We start from the raw sequence: 20,048 nt of genomic DNA, 5'->3' as shown, positions 1-20,048 counted from the left end.
TGCCAGAGATTAAGAAGGAACATGTTATCATGAGACGAGGGCAATCCAGCAAAAACAGAACAATGATTAATGTGTATGGACCTAATAACAGGGCCCTGAAATCCACAGAGCAAAATCTGACAGAGTGGGAAGAAAAATCGCAGCAGCTGTCACTCTCAGCTGTCAGTGACCAGTTTTTCAAACTAGAAGGAAGACCAGCAAGGAAGCGCAAGCCCGGAGCAACACTGTGAACCCTTGAGCCCTGCTGGGTGTCTGCAAAGCCCTCCCCCCAGCAACAGCGTGGGCACGTGCCGCGTTCTCCAGGACAGACCGTCTTCCAGGCCTCCACCTGAGTTCAAGGAGCAACATAATGCACAGTGTGTTCTCTGATCATCGTGGAATGAAATTCCTCTGACCGTACTGGAGTAAAAGCAGATGTCGACGGAGGAGAACATTTTGGCAGGTTCCCACCGGAGCCCAGGTGTCTCAGCACACAGAGGAAGCTCAGGGCAGTCAGGGGCCTCGGCTGGAATGTTTGCAGGGTCCCGTCAAACCAGTGTCATCGGGTCTCAGGTTCATGGCCACCTTCCGTCCTCTGTTCTCGCACAATGAAAGGCTAGCTCTCTCCCTGAGCCTCTGATTGTGTTTCTCAGGTCAGGGAGTTTGACTGGCGCGGTGAGTCGCCCTGTCGTTGGCCCTGTCTGAGCTGGCTTTGACCTCCTTGAGTTCTCCATGCCTTTCCTCTGTAGGGCTTACTAGTGACCTATGAGTCCAGCATGGTTGCCGTTCCCCCAAACACAGGCAAAAGAGGCTGAAAGTCCTTTTCCCCAGGCCAGCTGTCATTCTGTGGCTCACAAAAATGCCACCCGCTGGCATCACATTGGAGGGGCCACCACCCCGCAAGGTGGACTGCTCAGGTGACCCTATGCCTCCATAGGAAAAATCCACTCCATTGCCCTCTTCCTCCCACCAAAGGGACAGTTAAGTGTGGTGGGAGTCAGGAGACCCGCCCCCTCCCCTCCCCGGAGTAGCTCGTGATGTGGCTACAAATGGGACTCCTGGCCCTCCAGCTTGCCGTGTGCTCTGGAGCCTTGGCGGTAGCCTGGAAATGCAAAGGAGGTGCCCGGGGACCACCGACTTCTAGCGCTCATTGCACCCTGTCTTTATCTGAAGTGAAATGCTAGATTCAAGAAGCATGGCCATCGAGGTTCTTTGATTCCCAAGCGACAGGACCTGAATCTAAAAACATCCCCAAAAGATGAGAGAAGATCAGAAATGCAGAAAGGACGTGGAGTAGCTCCCCAAATCGAAGAGGTGCTGGGAAGCTACTCTGCGGGGGACCTGGGGGCCAGCCCCAGCGGACAGATGTCACAGGTTCCCGGAGAAGGTCCAACCAGCCTGGCCTGGCTCACGCCCTGTGCGGGACAACTGAGGCGTTCTCCCCAGATGGAGGAAGGCAACACCGGGCCGGCAAGTACAGCAGACACCTCGGACACGGAGAGGCACGCTGACGTCATGACCGAACGGAAACTGAGAGAGAGCATCCATGGACACTGTCCAGCCGGGGCGAGAGCTGGCCAGTCTGCGAGCAGGGGGGCTACTGTCCTGGAAAACGCCTGGATGCCAGTAGGAAAGGCAGCCCGGCGGGAATGTTGCTCTTGGACGTGAACCTTCTGCATCGGCTGCTGTGTGCTTCTCGAGGCATGAGAGTTCTCCCCCGCCCCAAAGTCTTGGTGGCTAGTGTGGTACAACCTGTGGCCAAACCCCGGCTTCTGCTGGTTCTTCACACCCTCAGATCATCCCAACTCGGGTGCCACTTCCTGGGGCGTGACCCGATCAGGCGTCCAGTGATGTCATCAACTGCAGGTGAAGAAGCTCTTGTCTTTTGTCCTGCTTCTCTACTGAGAATTCAGGTCGTTCCTGTAAATCCCAGAGAAACTTTTTTTTTTGCTCTCAAAGAAATATTTGGAAGTGAATACAGTAGAAGCAGAGAATCTTGAAACTGAAATCTTAGTTCTTCCTGATAAGATAGGAATTGTGCAGGTAGCAGAAACCCTCAGAGGGGTGGGTGTGGGCCAGCCTGTTCCTGCCCATCAACAGGAAGGAGAGAAGGGAGTAGGGCCGGGACGCTGGTGCAGTTGCCCCGTTTTACAGATGGAGACGTTGAGTCGTCTGTTTAGCATCGTACCCGAGGTCAGGCCTGTAGCAAGGAGAACTCAAATCAAGGTTTTCCTACTTTAAACCTGACATTCTTGTTGCTACACCATTCTGACATTAATAATAAGTACAACTTATTTCTATCCCGGCACGAAAGAGAACGCTTTTTGACAAGGGCACCTCCATAGATCTTCACAGGTGGGATGAGGGGAGTCAGCAGGTGGCACTGGCAGTGGACTTCAGCTCGGAGGGGGACTGAGGGGAAGCTCTGGCAGCCCCCCTTCTCTGGAAGTGACACTCGCAGCCAGAGGCTTGAAGTTGTGAAATTAAACCCTCGACACATTTCACTAAGTGCTAGAGTTAGTCGGTTTTCTGGCTGGGTTTAAGTGTTATCGGGATGCATGCTAGAAAAGGAATCTGAATTCAGGGATTCAGCCATCTAAGACATGGTTTCCCAGGAGGCCCGTGAGTAGGCAGTGCTGGGGGGCAGGGACAGGTGCCAGCAGGGATGCTGACCCCCCAGCTAGCTGGTGTCAGGCTCAGCGGGGCAGGGAGGGCCACTCCGGCTCTGTCACTCAGACCCTGGCGAGCAGTGGCACGAATTTCAGAGACAGGACAGGTGACAGGCCTTCTGTGGCGCAGGTCCAAGCTGCTCTGGGTGTGAAGCTACACCTGCCCCTTCCGGGGTCAAACCCATACCCTCTGAGACCTCCAGTGCATCCGTTGTGGCTGAACAATGAATTCACCTGGGCCAAACGCCAGGCAGAGGATGAGCACCAGCCACTCTTTGTTATTCCTTTGTTTAGGTGCTCCTTCTTTTTCCTGGTCCCTTCCCCACGAGGGCGAAGGCTGTAGCAAGGCCCTATTCAGCTTCTGTCTGTAGAGCGCCTCTGATGTGCCAAGTGGGCCCTCCCTCCAGAGCCCAGCAGCGCCCAGAGCTCCGCAGGGCTAGTAAGTCGTCTGGGCTGCTGGGTGGACTGTTTCACCCTGGGGGAGGGGAAGTGCCTCAGCCCTCCCAGAATCCCTCAGCACCATGGTCGGCGGCGCGGCATTGAAGTGAGGGTTCATGTTAGCACCGTGAGCCCTCACCCACTGGGGGGCAAACGTTTGGCCCGGGCAGAGGCTCCATTACAGAAGGGCGGGGGTCAGAGGTCGCGCTGAGACCCTGGTAAGCGCCCAGTTGTTCCCCAGTAGGCCGTTCACCTTCCTCCTGTTCAGTCTGGTGGACTTCATTGTGCCGCGTCCCGCCTGTAGCCGACCTTGACTTGACCTTGACCTGACTCTGACCTTGACTCAGCCCTGACCCCTCCCAGCTGCTCTTCTCTTCCCACTCTCTCAGCATCAGTTCCCATGAGAATCCCTTCCTTCCTTCACCCAGTCATGCTGTACCACGGCCTGGACTTAAACAGGTCTAGAGTTGGGAATGCACAGTCATTAGATCCTTATTATGTAATGGCACTGAGATGCACAAGGCATTAGGCTTGATAGGTAATGAGAAAAAAGAGTGAAAAGCTCCCTGTGGTACCCAAGGGGCACCGTACTGAGGGTCATTGATCATGGACTGGGTCACAGAGGTCATGGGCCAGGTCCCAATGCCACCCCTCGCTAAAGGCAAACTCATGGGGAAGTTACCCGATCTCGCCGTCTATAAATTGGGAAATTAGGACCTCTCCCGTAGAAGTCTTGAGAAGATTAGGTGAAGTAATGCCTATAAATTCCTCTGTCCCGAGTCAGCACTCGGTGAACGCCAGCCAACACCGTCCTCCCTGCGCAGCCACAAAACTCGATTAACGATGCACATCAGCCAGTGGTTGGACCCCGGCATTGCATGGCTCCCCCGTCATTTCTTAAGACACTACACACATGTGCATGTGTGCGCGTTTCTAATTCAGTGTGTAACTACATAATTTAAATGACCTCGGCTGCTAGTTTCCATGCAGCCAAAGGTTGGGGAGCGGTGCCCGTGTATGCTGACAGTCCCCTTCTGGGCGGAACTTTGTACGCTTCACATATATTCCAGGGTGGACAGAAACAGCAGTCTGGTCTCCAAGGGTTCGTTTCTAACTTCGTGAATGTTTCCGAGCTCTTTATCCGGGAATTCAGATGCTATCAGCAGGATGGGGGTAGGACTTGGGGAGGAAGAAGGATTATGAGAGGGTCTTGCTGTCATTTAAACCCCAAGCGTGGGCTCCGGGTTGGCTGTGTGACTGGAAGCGTCGCGGATGTGGGGCGCCCAAGTGTCCCGTGGCAGAATGGGCTGGGAGGGTGGTGGGAAGTTAGAGCGATGAACTTGCGCTTGATCGGGGTGGGCGTGGAATGCTGGATCCCGCCCGCACTTCCAACTGCGGACAACCTGCATTTGGGTTTAAATAGCACTGGAGGAAGGAGCCTGCTGCAGCAGAAGTACCTCAGTTCCAAGAGGAATTCCTAGCGGCGTGAGGAGCAGAAACTAGCGCCGTGGAAATAATGCGTGTGCTCTGGCCCACACCACGCATGTGGCTCGTTCATGTGCTTTTCCTTCACTAGGAAGTGACCCCTAGTCCGCTTCCTGGGAAGGGAATGCTCCCCGGCCACTTGGAGAGAGCTTTCCATCTGTCTTGAGAGCAGGGAGGGAAAAAATGTGCAGCCACACCTGCCTGGAGCCTGTCAGGGAGGACAAAGGAGGACTGAGGCCCAGCCACTCTCAGGGAGCGAATCGGAAACAAGACATGGGCCTCCCCACAGTGGGGGCTGCCGTGGCCTGTGCAGGGGCTGGGTTGCCCCAGAGCCCCTGGGGTCCCGCTCGCAGACAGGTTGGCGAGTGTGCATTTCTCTGATGATGCTGCTCCAGGCTCCACACCGAGAGCCGCCGCATACAGTCACAAAAGTCACTTGGCGTGCTCACGCGAGCAGAACAGTGAGGTTCAGTGGATCAGATCCCGTGGGTCAAATCCCACAGCACGTGCAGAAATCTTCCCGTCGAAAGAGTGCATGGCTAACCGGGCGGGCAAGGTCGGCTTTTCAGGCCTGGAGGACTGGAAGGCCCGGAGCCCACACCTCTGCGGGGCTCGGGCAGCTGGTCGCCCAGGTTTGTGCACGAAGCGCCCTTCTCAGGAGACAGAGGATGCTGCGTGTGGGTCCTTCGCTCTGACTTCAGTGCTCACACTCCAGGAAGCAGGGGTCGTCGGAGTGACAGGGACAGAAACAGTGGCTGACTGTGTCATTTTCGGTCCTTCGCAGTCAGGAAGGGGAAGGGGGTGCACAGGCCCCTCTGCTTTTAGAAAACAGAAAAAACAAAGGTCAATATAAAGTTAGTTCTGACCCCATGGCTAGGGGAAGTGTTCACATAGCTCAGCAGGAAGAGGGAATTCTGTAGGATTTGATTTTGTCTCCATGATCATGGGCAGGCCCAACAGGACATAAAAGAGGAGTCAGCCCTGACCGTTGTGGCTCAGTGGGTGGGGCGTCGTCCCGTAAAGCGCAAGGTCGCCAGTTCGATTCCCGGTCAGGGCACGTGCCCACATCGCGGGTTCGGTCCCCGGACAGGGCGTGTGTGAGAGGAAACTGATGGGTGTTTCTCTCTCACATCAGCGTTTCCCTCCCTGCCTCCCCCTCTCCCTGAAAATAAATAACATCTTAAACAAAGAGAGGAGGAGGAGACGAGTGCAGGACAAGGTTGCTGCCTAGCAGCTCTGGACAAGCCAGACGCAAAGGCACAAGAACACCAGGGAAAGGGGTGTGAGCCGAGGGCCAGTGGCAGGCGGTCTGGGGACTCCGCAGACGGCTCGGGCCAGGCGGGCAGAGCCCAGCAAGCTGAGTCCTGCATAGAAGGGTTCAACCGCAGCAGCTTGTCCTGTTTCCTGAAGTCCCCTTCAAAGTAAGAAAGCCTGGGAAAGAGAAGCCCAGCAAGGCCAGCGTGGCGCTCTAGTCCGCGGCTGCTCTTCAACGAGGAGAACAGGGTTAGACAAAGGCACGGGTGGGAGAGCACACTGCGTGGCGGCCAAGAGCAGCCCGAGGAGGCCGAGTATGAGCCCCAGTAGGCAGTGTATGTGTGTGTGTCCAAGTTCAAGAACGAAGGCTCGGCTGCTGGGTTCCCATCCCAGCTCCACAGAGGCCGCAGGTGGACCTCAGCCAGGCGACTCGGCCTCTGTAAAAACGGGGGACGCACGGCAGCCACCTCGGAGGGCTGTCATGAGAATATGAGTTAATAGAAGTAAGTCGTTTAGGGCCGTTCCTGGCAAAATGTGTCATTTTTATGATCACCGTTATCCTGATTTTGTAGAAGTATCCAAAGCCCCATTCCAGGAGGATATCCAGTCCAGGGTGTCACTGCGCTCCACGGTGTCACCGCGCTCCACGGTGTCACCTCCAAGGCTCTGCTGATTGGTTCTATGACATTTGTTGTGGCCAATGAGAGAAGAGTCTCAGGGTGGGTCCCAGTTTCCCAAGTGGGTAAACAGGCGGGTCCCAGGAATGCACCCTGCTGTCAGCCCCTCCCACAACTGGAGGGCAAGACAGAAGTCATCTGTCTGACTTGGGCACAAATTTTTGAAAAGCAGGCTGCGTGTGTGCCCCGGATAAGGCAGGGTTTAATGGGAATACGGTGTCTGACCCAGTTATTGGGGTGGTAGGTCGGGTCAGCGGGGCTCTAGCTGGTCTCCATGATATCTCTGCGGGTGGAACTGCACCACAGCCTGATGGCCCATCACCACAAAGCAACAGCCAGACCCAGGTCTCCTCTGTTCATGTCCAGGGTGGCTCCTGGGGGGTCTGTCTGCGACTCTGCCTGTGGCATTTGTCACTCTCCTGTCACGCTTTGGCCAGGGCTGCAGCATCAGGAAACCCCACAGAATCTCAAGGCTGTGAAGTGGTAGGGCTCCCCCAAGAATTCTGGGGTGCCCACTCTGCTCTTCCCCACTTCCATCCCCCACCCCACTCCTCGTGGTTTCAGTGAGTGACGCACAGACAGACTCCTGGTCTCGGTTGTCACAAGGCTGGGAGTGGTGTCCTTACAGAACAGCAAACCAGGAAGGAGAATGTGAAATTGAGGGTTTTATACCCAGCAAAACTGTCCTCCCAGTACCAAGGCTTGAGAAGCATATTTTCAAATATGCAAGAGTTTAGGAAGCTGTGTCCACCAGCCCTTCTTAGGAACTCAGCAAGCTTTTCTACAAAGGGAAGATACTGGATTTTATCGCTCTGCAAATGCTACAGTCTCTGTCGTAACCACTTCATCATTGCAGCGCAAAGCAGCTATAGACAGTATATAAAGAGAAGGGCTGTGGTCCTAATAAAACTTTATTTACAAAATAAGTGTCAGAGGGAGTTTGGCCCTCAGGCCATGGTTTTCCAGCCTTTTACGACAGGATGCTCTTCTTCTAACCAGGAGATGAGTTGGGGACACTTCAGTAAAAGGGCTGGTTACATTTTGACCTGTTTAATTGTAGAGATAAAACTAAAGCAAAGGTGGAGATAGGAATATATAACAATGACGATATAATAGCTATGAGTGTTTATGCCCCAAGTAACTACTCAATGTAAATCCAAAACCACAGGAGATACAAGGAGATGTAGATGGAAACTTACTGGGTTTAGAAGACATTAACACACCTTTCTTGATATAAGACAGGTCAAGTGGCAAGTCGATGGAAGATAAGGAAGGATGCAAAGGCCTAAACGACATAATAAGGGAAGTCATATATATCAGACACTGCACTGCAAAAATGACACACCTGTCTCTCAGATACACATAGAACATTCACAAAATCTGATCACGTGTTTGGTCAAACAGAAAACGTCAGTAGGTTCCATGAAACAGAAATAGTACAACCAATCCCCTCTGATCACAAAGCAGTAAAGTTGGAAATTCATAACAATTTTTTAAGTACAAAACATCCCCTATACTCAGACACAGAAAAGTACAGGACACAGCACCCACATTTGGCAGTAACTCAAAAGTGGTAGACCTAGGGGCTTCTATTGACATTAAACTGAGAGTTTAAAGCTGCTCCTTCATTCGCTCACTTAACAAGATTTCACTGAGCACCTACTGTGCACAGATGTGGTGTGCAGTTGAGGCTAACCTCAGACAGAGGGTCCTCTCTGTTTTTCAGAGATTCCTTTGGGTGGGAAGGACTGACAGGGAAACAGGACTCCAGCCCTCTGGGAAGAGCCTGTGTGTGGGGACACGGGACAGATGTCCTAGAATTTGTGTGCCGGTGTGACCCAGTACCGGGAACCAGTGGCCGTGCTGCATCACACCGGGGCTGGGTGGGGAGTATAGGGAGAGCCCTCTGCCCCTCGCCTCTCACGGGCTGTGTGACCCTGAGCAGGTCCCTTCCCAGGGAACCAAAGGAAGACTGAGGCACATCATATCTGCCCACGGAAGTGTCCAATTAGTGTCGTTTTTACTGCTCATGGATTTCAAGTGGGCCAGGTTATAACCAGAGCACGTGTTGGTCGAGGCCCGTGCCGATAAAACATTGACCAATGGGGTGTGTCCAAAGCAGGAGATGAGAGTCAAGGGTGAGTGGCTGGAGGCTGCTGCCTCCTGAAGAGGAGTCGGAATTCTCTACATTGGAAGACTGAAGAGAGACCCACAGGGTTTCCGAGGCCCTGTAGCCTCAGCGTCTTTACACCCTTAAAGCGCCATCATCTAGGGAACGGGCGTCCAACAGGCCGGCGGAGCGGACAGCGCCGGCCACAGTGGATCGTGGTCCCATCACGCGCAGATCCCAGCAGCCTCTGCTGGCCTTCCGAACGCATCACTCGTCACCCTGGATCCAGGACCTCCGTTCCTTCCCTTGGAAACCGTCCAGACCAGGGACGGAGCTGGCCGCTGCCCAACTGTCCGACTCCTCTGCGCTCATTGAGTCATCTGGCTCTATCTGCACGATGCAGTATCGTGCAAGCCTTTAAAAAGTGAGTGCTGAGGAAAGATTTTTGACCACGTAGGAGCTGCTTCTGCTACAAGAGCGAAATAAGCAGCATGTAGAATGGTTTGTGCAGAGCATGACATCAAGGTCGAAGTCAACGTGTTTAGGGGGAGAAGACCAGGACCGTGTGTGTTCTTCGGTTCTCTCGTTTTACACTTTTAGGGACCCCCTCAGACTTTCCACAGTGTGCGTGAATTGTATTTATACTTTCTACCGTGGACACAGAGGAAATAGGGCTACAGAAGACACCGCTAAAATGACCGAATGTGTGGACAGGTCTCCGTGCGGAGCGGCACGAAGATTCTATCAGGAGACTTCAGATCGCTTCTCAGGCTTCTTCATGGACAACCATGGAATTCAACTGAAGTCAGAAAATACCTGTTGGGCTCCCAGCAAGCACAAGGCTCTCTCTAGAATCTGTCCTTCACAAGAGCTGGGAACGAAGCAGCTACTGACCCCAGGATCGTGCGTGGTGAAGTACGGCCAGGGCTGTGGGGGGGAGGGGGGAGGACCCGGGGCTGTGAGCCACCCCACCCATTTTACCCCAGAGTGGGATCCTGTCCATGGTTCTCTGAATAAAACGTTCTTTTGTTCGCCTAAAAGTAAAAATCGGCCCCATGCAGCATGTGGCGGAGGAGGGGAAAGATATTGCGAGACTCAGTGCAACAAGATGTAGAAGGAAGTTTCTTCCCTCTGGTTCTTGAAGGCAGAGCTGAGGGCAGCCCGTCCCACGTGCCCCTCTTGGCGGGAAGTCCTTCAAGCCCAGGTAGAAGGAAACACCTCTGCGCCACAGATACACAGGAAACCGTTTTGAAAATCAAGAAGAAAAAGCAGTGATCGAGCAAAAAGGGATCATCCTGATACAATAGTTGTGGAATCAAAACCCAGGAAGCGCCCTGGCTGGTGTGGCTCAGTGGTTGGGTGCTGGCCTGTGGATCAAAGGTTCCATTCCCAGTCAGGGCACATGCCTGGGTTGCAGGCCAGGTCCCCAGTAGGGGGCGCTCGAGAGGCAACCACACCCTGATGTTTCTCTCCCTCTTTTTCTCTCTCCCTTCCCCTCTCTACAAATAAATAAATAAAATCTTAAAAACACAAAAAGCCCTGAAAAGCATTCAGGGAGACTCAATGCCGCAGACTTAAGAAGGCCAGAAATAAGACAAACGTCTTTCCTTTCTGCTTAGAGGGCGCGTGGACACGGTTTCTGTAGCTCATTAGCTATCAAAATTATTAACAAATTACGACTGTCAGTGGAGAGTGGTTATGGTATTCATTATTTCCCCTCGTGCCAAGACTGCATGCGAACGTGAATTAGCCAGAGCGATCCAGAGTTGCTAAGTAGGTTTGGACCAGGTTCACCGACTTTGGCCCAGCAGGCGGCTCAGGGCTGAGTGGCCGAAGGTCCCCGCTGCATAATTTATTGGGAACTTAACTGAGTCTAATTGCTGTCTCTTGTTCGCTGGCCCGAGGCACATCTGCCCAGCATCTGCCGCGGCACCGTGCGGTTGGGATGTTGGAATCGCTCTGGGAAGTGAACCGAAGGGCACGGATATTTTATTGGGGATGTGTCCCATTGTAACGTTTTACAGGCACCTCCCAGCGGTTTTATTAGCCGGCCGTGTTAATACGTGGTGTCTCTCCAACGTGCCGGAGCCAAGGCTTGGGATGTACTCAGAACACGCTGCCTTGGTGAGGCCCAGCCGTGAGGCAGAGGTGGGCGGTCAGGGGGGCCGGAGAGGGGTGCAGAGCCCAAACTGTTCTGTGCTGTGCCCACTGAAAAGGCCTCGGCTGATCCAGAAGGGGGTACCAGACGGTGGCAGGCTGGCCCCACGGGACAGAACATGAGGGACAAGTGACTAGGGGCCATGCGTCCCGTGTCGCAGATGGAAAGGCGGAACCCAGGGGAAGTTGAGTGAGTGAGGCCGTCGGAGACTTGACCCATGAGCCCGAAGGAGAACCTGGTCCCTCGCCTCCCGGGAGGCTCTCAGCTGTCACAAGTGAGGACAGTTTTGGGGGAAGAAACAGGACCCCTCAGACGATTGGGGGGATCTTACAGGCATCAGCAGGGGGTGCATCTGGGACTTCCAGACGAGCTCCTGGGGGCAGGCCCTTGAGACGGGCGCAAGGAGAGAAACGAGGAAGGTGTGCCCAGCAGAGGAGCAGGGCCAGGGTCTCGTCTTGGGTCAGGGAACAACAGCACACACTCTGGGCATGGAGGGGCTCCCTCACCCCCATCTATTCAGACTCCCACCTCACTTAGTCGAGAGTCTTACTTTTATTTGCTTGTGCATATTCCTGGAAGCATCTGCAATGCTGGGTGGAATTGTGGATGAGTGTGGGCTGGAGAAACAGCTGAATGATCAGACTGGGCCTTGAGGGCCAGGCCCCGGATGTGAAGGACAGGAGGCACTAGGGAGCCACTGCAGACTGTGGAGTGAGGAAGTCGCACGGCTGGCGCTGTGGCAGGGGCGCACCGATGACTTGGAGGGGAGAAGCAATCCCATGAGGGAAGCCAGTCAGGAGACAGTGCAGTACGCCAGGCAAGGGTGGCCACGGACATGGGGAAGAGAGGCAGATTTGAGCTCCCTCGTGGGGCTGTCTTGGTGTCGGTTAGCAACTGCTTGGGCTTGGCTTGGCAACAGGTCAAGCTTCCCTCTGGCTCTGACCTTGCACGTGGCTGCTCTCCAGAAAAGGAGGGGCCGCTGGATGTGGGCGGTGGGGAAGAACCCATGGTTCCTGAGTGCAGCCCACCCAGAAGCAGAGGTGAGGTGGGACTCCCTGCTGTCTTGTGGGCTTTCGTCACGCAGGGTACAGAGTCAGGGGTCCCCTGCATCAAGCTGGCCCTGTGGTGTCCCTTGTCAAGGGCAGCAGCAGTCAGCGTATGCTGCGGCGACAAACAGCCCCGCAATCTCAGCACTCTCATTGGAGCAGCCCCTGCGTTGGGAGCCAAGGGCGGGATGTGTCGCCCCTCTGCAAGGGGAGAGGCCGGTGGGAGACAGTAACTCGATCTGCTGTGGGGGCGTTGCATGCACCAGGATCTCCGCACTGAGTAGGCCACTGACCGATCATCCCAGCTGGCTCCGTGTGCTCCGATACGCTGGAATTCTCTGCAGCGCCGACGACCTGGCTCCCCGGGTCGGCCTCCCTCCCCATGCCGTGGGGAGGGTCCTGCGGGGAAGTGGCCTCTCCATCCAGTGATCCTCTCCCTGTCCTTCCTCCTCCCCCGGCAGGTGGGTGGCAGGCCCCTGGAGCCCCTGCTCGGCCACCTGTGAGAAGGGCCTCCAGCATCGGGAGGTGACCTGCGTGTACCAGCTGCAGAACGGCACGCACGTCGCCACGCGGCCCCTCTACTGCCAGGGCCCCCGGCCAGCGCCCGTGCAGAGCTGTGAAGGCCAGGACTGCCTGTCCATCTGGGAGGCGTCGGAGTGGTCCCAGGTGGGTGCCCGGGTGGCCGCCAGTGCCGCCGCCACAGTCCCTCTTCCTGCATCAGGCTGGTGACACGTCCTCACACGGTCCCTGTCCCGCCGGCCCCCAGGTCAACTCAAGGCTGTGTTCCAGCTCACGTGCCCTTAAACTCCATCTGGGACAACAGGGCCGAATGCACAGATAAGGTGTCATTAATAACACGAATGTGTTTAGTAGCATGCACCGCAGTACCTTTAGATTCTATTTCCTGTGAGAATTCTCACGTAAACGTAGAGGGTTGGACAGATGAATAGGTAGGTAGGTAGAGTAGAGACCTAGTAGACAGGCCTATGTTGAATGGCCATCCTCTGGGCGTGTTTGAGCTGGAGTGTGGTCAGACTGGGGAGGGGATTTGAAAGGCTTCCCCTCAACTCCGAGGCCATCTCTGTAGGTTGCACCAGGCACACAGATGCTGGGAGGGACAGCCCTTCCTGTGCTCGTCCGAGCGGTAAGTCTCCTGCCATAACTGTTTTGGAAGGAGGTCGCTGAGGCCTGACGCTCTTAATTCTGCAGGCTGACCGTGCAAGGACCGCGTTATCGCTGGTGACACGTCCTTCTGAGGCCTTGCACTGACTTTGCGTTCATGATTTTGACTGTTTGGCCGTACGGTGGGAACAAAACGAAACAAAAAACAGCTGAACCGAAGGCCAGCTTCCCCCAGGTCCTCCCTCCGTCAGATGTGTTCCGGGGAAGTCAGAAAGGCCAGGTCCGAGACACTCCTCGGGGTGGAAAATATTTGTGGCGTGCCTTTCTGTTGCCAAGCAGTTGGAGTTATTTTGAATAAAAGAGCATGGGGCCCCGCTCCTCATGAATGAAGAGGCTGCCGGTGGCTGTTCCGGAATGGGGTTCGCCTGTCAGACAGATCCGGGCATGTACCGGTTTGGAGACCTGCGTGTTTCATCTACTCTCCGTGATATTTTAAGCAAAGAAGAGAGTTTAAAAGTTTTCTCTGATTTTTTTTTAAATGTATATGTACTTAGGTTTGCCAGTTTAGTGTGCAAGGGGCTTATTTTGGGGAAAGGGGGGGACTCGTTTGGGGGGAGGGGCAGGTAAGCAATCTCCCCCTCCCCCACCTCCCCGGAGCCTGAGGGCCTTAATCACGTGCCTGTGGATCCAAACAAGATTTATGCTTTCATTAGCTCAAAGCCATAAATTTTCCATTTGGATTCTTTTTTATGGGGGGAAAATACCTCTTTACCAAAATAGCCAACCCTGGCATTATCAGCTGCCCTTGTGGGATCAAAGCACGCCGTGTGGGAAAGCAGGAGAGCGCTGGGACGGACCAGCAGGAACACCTCCGTCCCGGGCTCAGCCCTGGCCCGAGCAGAAGGCCCCTTCCCGGACACTTAACCTGGAATCAGATTCCTCCCTGCCCTGTGACCCACCCCAAAACTGGTGTTTCTACCACGTGGCCGCATGCCGAAGCCCCCTCTAACACGTCTGCTCCTGGAGACCCCGGGGTCTGCCTGCGTTTCTCGTGGGGGCACTGTCCTCGCCCAGCCAGCTGTGCTGACCACGCTCATCGGCGCCTCCCCCGTGTGGTTAGAACGAGGCGCAGATGCCCCAAAGGAAGACGAGGGGAGTCTGACTCTCTCCCGCGCTCACTCCCAGGCCCCCGCCCCGGATTGGGAGCCAAGAGAGGAACTGCACACGTTGTCCCCTTCTGTCCCTTCCGAGGCAGCCGCAGCCTGCAAAGGCCCAGGCGTCCAGCCCCCGGGCTGCTGGTCCGAAGGGCCACCACGCCAGGGGTCGGCCCCGACGACACGGGCTGGACAGTCAGTGCTCCACGTTCACGGGAAAGGGAGGAGGAAGGCAGAGCAGAGGCAGACGGAACTCAGGCAGAAGCCGGGAGGAGGTCCCTAGGAGGAGGCAGAGCCCCTGGTGCAGGCGCTGGTGTCACGAGCCAGCTGATGACACGGTTGGGGGGCGCTGCCTCTCAGAGAAAGGGGGGACGAGCCTTCGGCACGGTCCCCCAGGACCCCCAGCCGCAGCCCTCCCGGCCCCGAACCCTCCTGCCAGGCAGCCCTGGGGGCGGGGGGCAGCCCGCCTTGGACTGACCCCTCGTGTCCCTTGAAAGCAGTCCCTCCCCCCACACGCAGGACCAGATAGCCGCGCCGTCCCAGCTCCCCCGGGGGCCGCCCCAGCCGGGGCCGGAGCACGCGTGTTTCCGCCGCAACAGGCCAGTCTAAATGAGAAAACACCCTCACGGGGCCTTCAGGCAGGGAGCCAAATTGAACGCCCAGGAAAAACACAGCTAGATAACGTTTGGGATAAGCGTTGACAACCGACGTATGAAGGAGAGTTGGTCCTTCACGGGCATTTTTGCAGAGGTCAGCCGGGTCGTGGCTGGCAGACATCGCCGCGTAGTCCCACCCCCGTTCCAGGTGAACCCCTTCCCTCGAGTGTGGGGAGGAAGTTAGTGATGGAGCTGTCAGGGCATCAGGGCTGTGCGCAGCGCCCCTGCGGCTCGGGAGCAGCCCCCCACCCAGGCACCACGCTGGGGCTGCGGGGAGGAAATCGCCCACTGTCCTCCTGGGTCCTGCTGTGTCCCCGAGTCCACTGCCCGCTGCGGGTTGGAGGGGAGGGCATCAGGCGCCGGCCGCAGACCCACCCCGCAGGTCCCCTGCGGGTACGCCCAGTGGCCCCTATGCTCTCATCACTCCTTCAGGGATCGTGCTGCCTGAGGGGACAGGGACATTGTGTCCTCCCCTGCGCTATCTCTCCGGCTCGGGGAGCCTCCAGCGGCAGCGTCTCCCGGGCAGCAAAGCGCCGCAGGGAGCAGGGAGCCAGGAGCCTTGCTGTGCGTCTGCAGGAGAACCGTCCCTGGTGCACCCTGACCCGGTGGCTGTGCCCCGGGCTGGTCCAGGCACAGCCTGGGAACCGGGGGCCGGGAGGGACGACCCGGGGGCCTCAGACCTCTGGGTTCACTGTCCTTACCTGGCTCTCCCTGGGCCCTGCTCCTGCTCCGCTCCAGGGTCCCTCGGCATCTGTCCTTCAAACTCACCTGCCACCGGCCTTGGCCTTTGGGCCTAAACCCCACTGCCCTAGTTCGACCTCCTGGCTGCTCCGAGTCCTCCCCCGCAACCGACGCCTGTGGCCGTCCCCCGTCCCCTGCCGCTCGGTGGGGTCCCAGCACCACGGGCTCCCGGAGACCAGGAGGTTCCGAGGGCAGAAACGTGGTGCCCTCGCACGGGGGAGGGGCCCGCTGGGTGCGGGGTCCCGGCTGGCCCGGCCCGAGTCCATGTGCGCACGGTGCTCCGCAGTGCTCTGCCGGCTGCGGGAAAGGGACCAAGAGGCGCACGGTGACCTGCACCAACTCGCAAGGGAAGTGCGACGCGTCCACCAGGCCGAAGGCGGAGGAGCTGTGCGAGGACTACTCCGGCTGCTACGAGTGGAGGACCGGGGACTGGTCCAAGGTGAGCCCCGCGCCTGCACCCCCTGGCCCGCCCCGGCCACGCCCGCCGGGGGCTCAGCTGTCCTCGAGGGCTTCCTTTCAGGGAGGGGGTCCCCGTGCGACCAGGCGGATTCTCATTCTTTCCAGAGCAGCGCCTGCCGGCACCCACACCCACACACCCTGCACAATTTGAAAGGGACGAATGCCCCCCAAAGCACAAAGCGGGGGGGCTCAGATGCCACTCCGCTGTCCCGTGAAGCGTGCTGGCTGTGCCCCAGCGTCCTACAGGGGTTTGGCCACCCGCTTGTCATAAACAGGTGGGAGCCTGGTCCCAGACACTTGCCCCTCCCCCGCCCCCGGGGCTTGTGGGCAGACGGCACTCCCACAGTCTCGGGGTGCTCAGGTGAGGGGCACGGGTGTGGGGGGAGAAAGGACGGCCGTCTTCCAGAGCCAGCCCTCGGCCCTGGGCGCACGGGGTCAGGCTGCGTCGGGACGAGTGGAAGGTCCTGGGTGTTGAACCTGCCCTCCACTCGCTCACCTGGTGTTTCTGACGGACGCCCGTCGGCTGGGAACAGGGTGGGGGGGGGGGGGAGTTCCGCTGTCACGCGCGAGAGGCCAGCAGTAGGTTCCCCAGGAAGCCTCGTCCCCCCAAACTGTGACGTGTCGCGTGAAATTTTCTAACGGCGAGCTTTCTAACGGTCACTGCCCACCAGAGCACGCTTTCCGGTCCTGTTTGCTTACGGCCGTGGCGCTGGGAGCTGCTCCTTGGCTTCTCTCGATGTCCCTTCCCGCCGGCGCCCGTTCCCGTGTGGCCTGCACCGTCTCCGAAACACTGGGGCATGAGTTGCTAACATTGGAAAACAGGGAAATGTCACCCAAACGTTGGGAGTGTGGTTTCTCTGTGCAAATCAGCCTTGGGTCCTCGCAGGCCGCTGTGACCTGGGGCCCAGCGGGGGGCGGGGGGGCCGGTGCCACCCCCCTGCCGAGGGCTACTCCGCACCCCAGGCTCCCTGCAGCAGCCACACGGCGCTGGGTTCACCTGCCCGGCTCAGGCGGCCCGCGCACTGTGTGCCTGTGCTTTGTGGAGGGAGGAATGGCTTGCCTGTTAGAGAGTAACGCTTATCGGAATCTTGTCTTTGCAGAAAAGCCACAAGCCACCCCCTAGGCCCCCTGACACACAAGTCAGAATTCAAGCTCCTCCAAACCCCTGGGCTGCGTAAAAGCCCTGTCTTGCGGGTTCCCTCGGGCTGGCTGTGCTGCGAGGCAGCATCTGGCTGACAGTGAATCCGAGGAAGACCAGAAACACCCTCTTCCTGACTCCCCCAGCTCAGGAAATGCAGCCGAAGCAGCAGAACCGAGGCCAGCAACCCAGGTTCTCCAAAGATCGAACCTAGGAATGTAATAAGGCCTAGTCCGGAGCCACCAGGATGGGTCTCGCACGGGGAGAGACTTCCCGGGGAGGCTCCTGCAGAAGGAATACGCGGTTAGCGCCGGGAGTCCGGGGCGGGGAGGCTCAAAGGGGCCGACTCACAGCTCGGCCTCCCCAGGCCGTGGGGCTGCACCTCTCTGCCCCAGCCTCCCTGCCTCTGAGACGACGGGGACCGTGAAATGCTGGCCTTTGCCTGCCTCTCAGAGATGCCCAGAGCTTCCCGTGTGCCCGTGCACGTGACTAAGCACGGGGGCCACGGAGCCTGCCGTCCGTCACCCGCTGGTCCCACTGTTGGGAGATGCAGCCCTCGGGGCGAGCCTGTCCCGATCTAACCTCCTCTCATCTATCGGGCTGCCCGCCTTTTCCAGGGTCATGCCGGGACACGTCATCCCGCGTCCGGGCATCTTCAGACCCAGGCTGAGAAAGGCCCCGACGAGTCCCCGAGGCCCAGGGCAGCGGAGGCTAGCTTCAGCAGTTCAGGTCCCATCGGGAGACCCGGGTGCGAGTTCTGTGGCAGCAGCGTCTCCGGGCGTGACGCCCCGTGGTGCCTGACAGGTCCCTGAGGGTGGGGAGGGGGCCTGTCCAGCACAATGACAGGCACACGGGTGCGGCCTGGAGCGCAGCCGTCATCGTAGTGGGGCAGTAGGAGCGGTCACTCACTGACGTGCAGCCTGCACTGTCGAAGGTGATTCCTGTGGTGGTCACAGGTGGCCCTGGACAGGAAGCAGAGGTGCGGTGCGGTTGATTCAGGTCCGGCGGCCCCTGGCGTTGTTTCCCCTTGGCCCTGCGCCCCTGCACCCCCTGGCACCAGCCCCCACCAGCCTATGTCGTTTTCTCCGGGAGTAGAAGCTCAGAGAGGCCATGACAGGGGCGGAGGGTTTTTTGAAACTGTCCCGGCGGGAGAGCGGGGTCACCCAACTGGAGCGTCCCCCAGGCTCACCGACCAGAATCCAGGGCCCTGGGGATGACCAGCCCGAGTCATGGGGGGCGGGGGGCGGTCACCTCAGCTCTCTGGTTCCCCAGCTCCGGTACCCCCACCAGAAAGCGCCGGGCTGCAGATCAGAGGGGTGGGGGGAGATGCAAAGCCCAGGCTGAGGCCGGGGTGGGGGTGGGGCAGCCTGCACGGGAGCAGGCGCCGAAGGGGAGGGCATGGGTATGCGGGGGAGTGTGTGTGTGGCTGTGTGTGTGTGTGTGTGTGCGTGCCCCTGAGATGGCATTTCCAGTTTCGGGGCTGGAGCAGAGACGGTGGGGGTTTTCATCATTGCTTAAACCTGCTCTTTCAGGTTCCAACAGCTTCCAAGGCCTGGGTGGCTCATGCCAAGGTGTGTGGGGGGGAGGGGCATCTGTCAAAAAATGCTTCTGACATTTCACCAGCCAAGTGCCTTTTAGGCAGAAACAGAAAAGGAGTTCCTGTAGGGGCATTCTTCCTCCCATGTCTATCCATCTCTCTCTCTGTCTTTTTTTTCTCTCTCTCTTTCTCTCCCTCCCTGGCCCCCTCCCCCATTCTTTGCTACCCAAACCTGCCCGAGGCAGACCAGCCCCTCAGAGAATGGCCCAGTGACAACATGGGGGGTGATACTGGGTGGTGAGGGTCTCCCGCACACCCCGTCACCCTGACCTGGTCTCCGGCCCCCCCGGGCCCCGATCTGTAAGAACCAGAGCTCACGCACGTCTGCAACATTCCTGTAGCATTCTCTTCTCCCCGACACTTTTACAACCTCCGTTAGCTAATTCTCCAAACATCCCTTTGGGATCTGGCGTTATTTATAGCCATGATTTTACAGGCAGGAGAGGGGAGGAGGAGGGAGTTCTCGCCCTGGCGGAGCCTGTCATTAGGGCCAGCCTCTGAGCCATGACAGAGACCGGGTTCCTCCCCTGGGTCGGGATGGGGGGGGGCGGACGATGTGGCCGTGGGTGGCAGAGTGGGGGCCTCAGAGGGGGCAGGCCAGGGTGGGGGGGGCAGTCCCCAGGAAGAGCTCCAAGCCGCATGTCCCACTTCTCGGAGAGGCCCCTCATGTGCATGTGGTGCACGTGTATGGTGCACCTACTGTGTGCGCAGCGCTGCTCGGCCGCAGCGGCGGTCAGTATGAGGGTCGCAGGGGACGAAGGCCTGCTGCCCAGCCCAGGGCGGGCGAGCACAGGTCGGGCCCTGTGGCTGTGATCTTCCCGATCATTCCCAAGAAGCCAGGCCTGGAAAGCTTGCGGGGCATCCCGCCGTCCCCTGGGTCGGAGGAGAAGGAGGTCTCTCCCCCTCTGCAGGAAGCTCTGTCCACCGGGAGGGACACCTCCCTCTCGCTGTCACTTCCTAACCTGCGTCCCAAGCCTCCGAGTGAATCCAGATCAGATATTTCTCTTTCCCTTGTTGCCATGAACCTGTCGCTCTCTGCGCACTCAATTTTTTTTCATTTTATGGTTGCTTTTCCCGTGGAACTTCCACCCCGGGTGCCTGCTGCCCCCTCTGGGTGGGGGGAGGGCCGCTGGGTTGGCGGCGGGTCCCCAGGCCGTATTTGTGCTGCACGGCTGCAAGCACCTGCCGGGTGGGGGGCACCTGAGGGGCCTGCGAGTCCTCCGGGTCGCGGGGCAAGTGCTTTTCGGGCGGATTCACCGCCCTCCCCACTTCTGTCTCCGTTTCCTGTGTTGTGGGGAGCCTGAGAAATGCCGGTGAAATGAGCAACCTGCAAAAGCCACCGGCAGGGAAGGAGTGCTTCCACAG

General features: G+C 58.0%; 1 protein-coding gene across 1 annotated transcript in view; it reads left to right on the top strand.

Moving 5' to 3' along the window:
- The window catches only part of ADAMTS17 (ADAM metallopeptidase with thrombospondin type 1 motif 17), a 190,590-nt gene that overhangs the window by 164,708 nt on the left and 5,834 nt on the right, over nt 1-20,048 (top strand). Inside the window, exons 20-21 of the mRNA XM_045825122.1 lie at nt 12,278-12,482; nt 15,776-15,928. Of these exons, the coding sequence (XP_045681078.1) occupies nt 12,278-12,482; nt 15,776-15,928 (358 nt within the window). The remainder of the gene's footprint in view (nt 1-12,277; nt 12,483-15,775; nt 15,929-20,048) is intronic.

This window comes from Phyllostomus hastatus, unplaced genomic scaffold, assembly GCF_019186645.2.
Source record: "Phyllostomus hastatus isolate PE091 unplaced genomic scaffold, TTU_PhHast_1.1 phas_scaffold_555, whole genome shotgun sequence".
Taxonomy (NCBI): Eukaryota; Metazoa; Chordata; class Mammalia; order Chiroptera; family Phyllostomidae; genus Phyllostomus; species Phyllostomus hastatus.
Note: the sequence above shows the minus strand (reverse complement) of the source record. Positions and strands in the feature narration are given on the sequence as shown.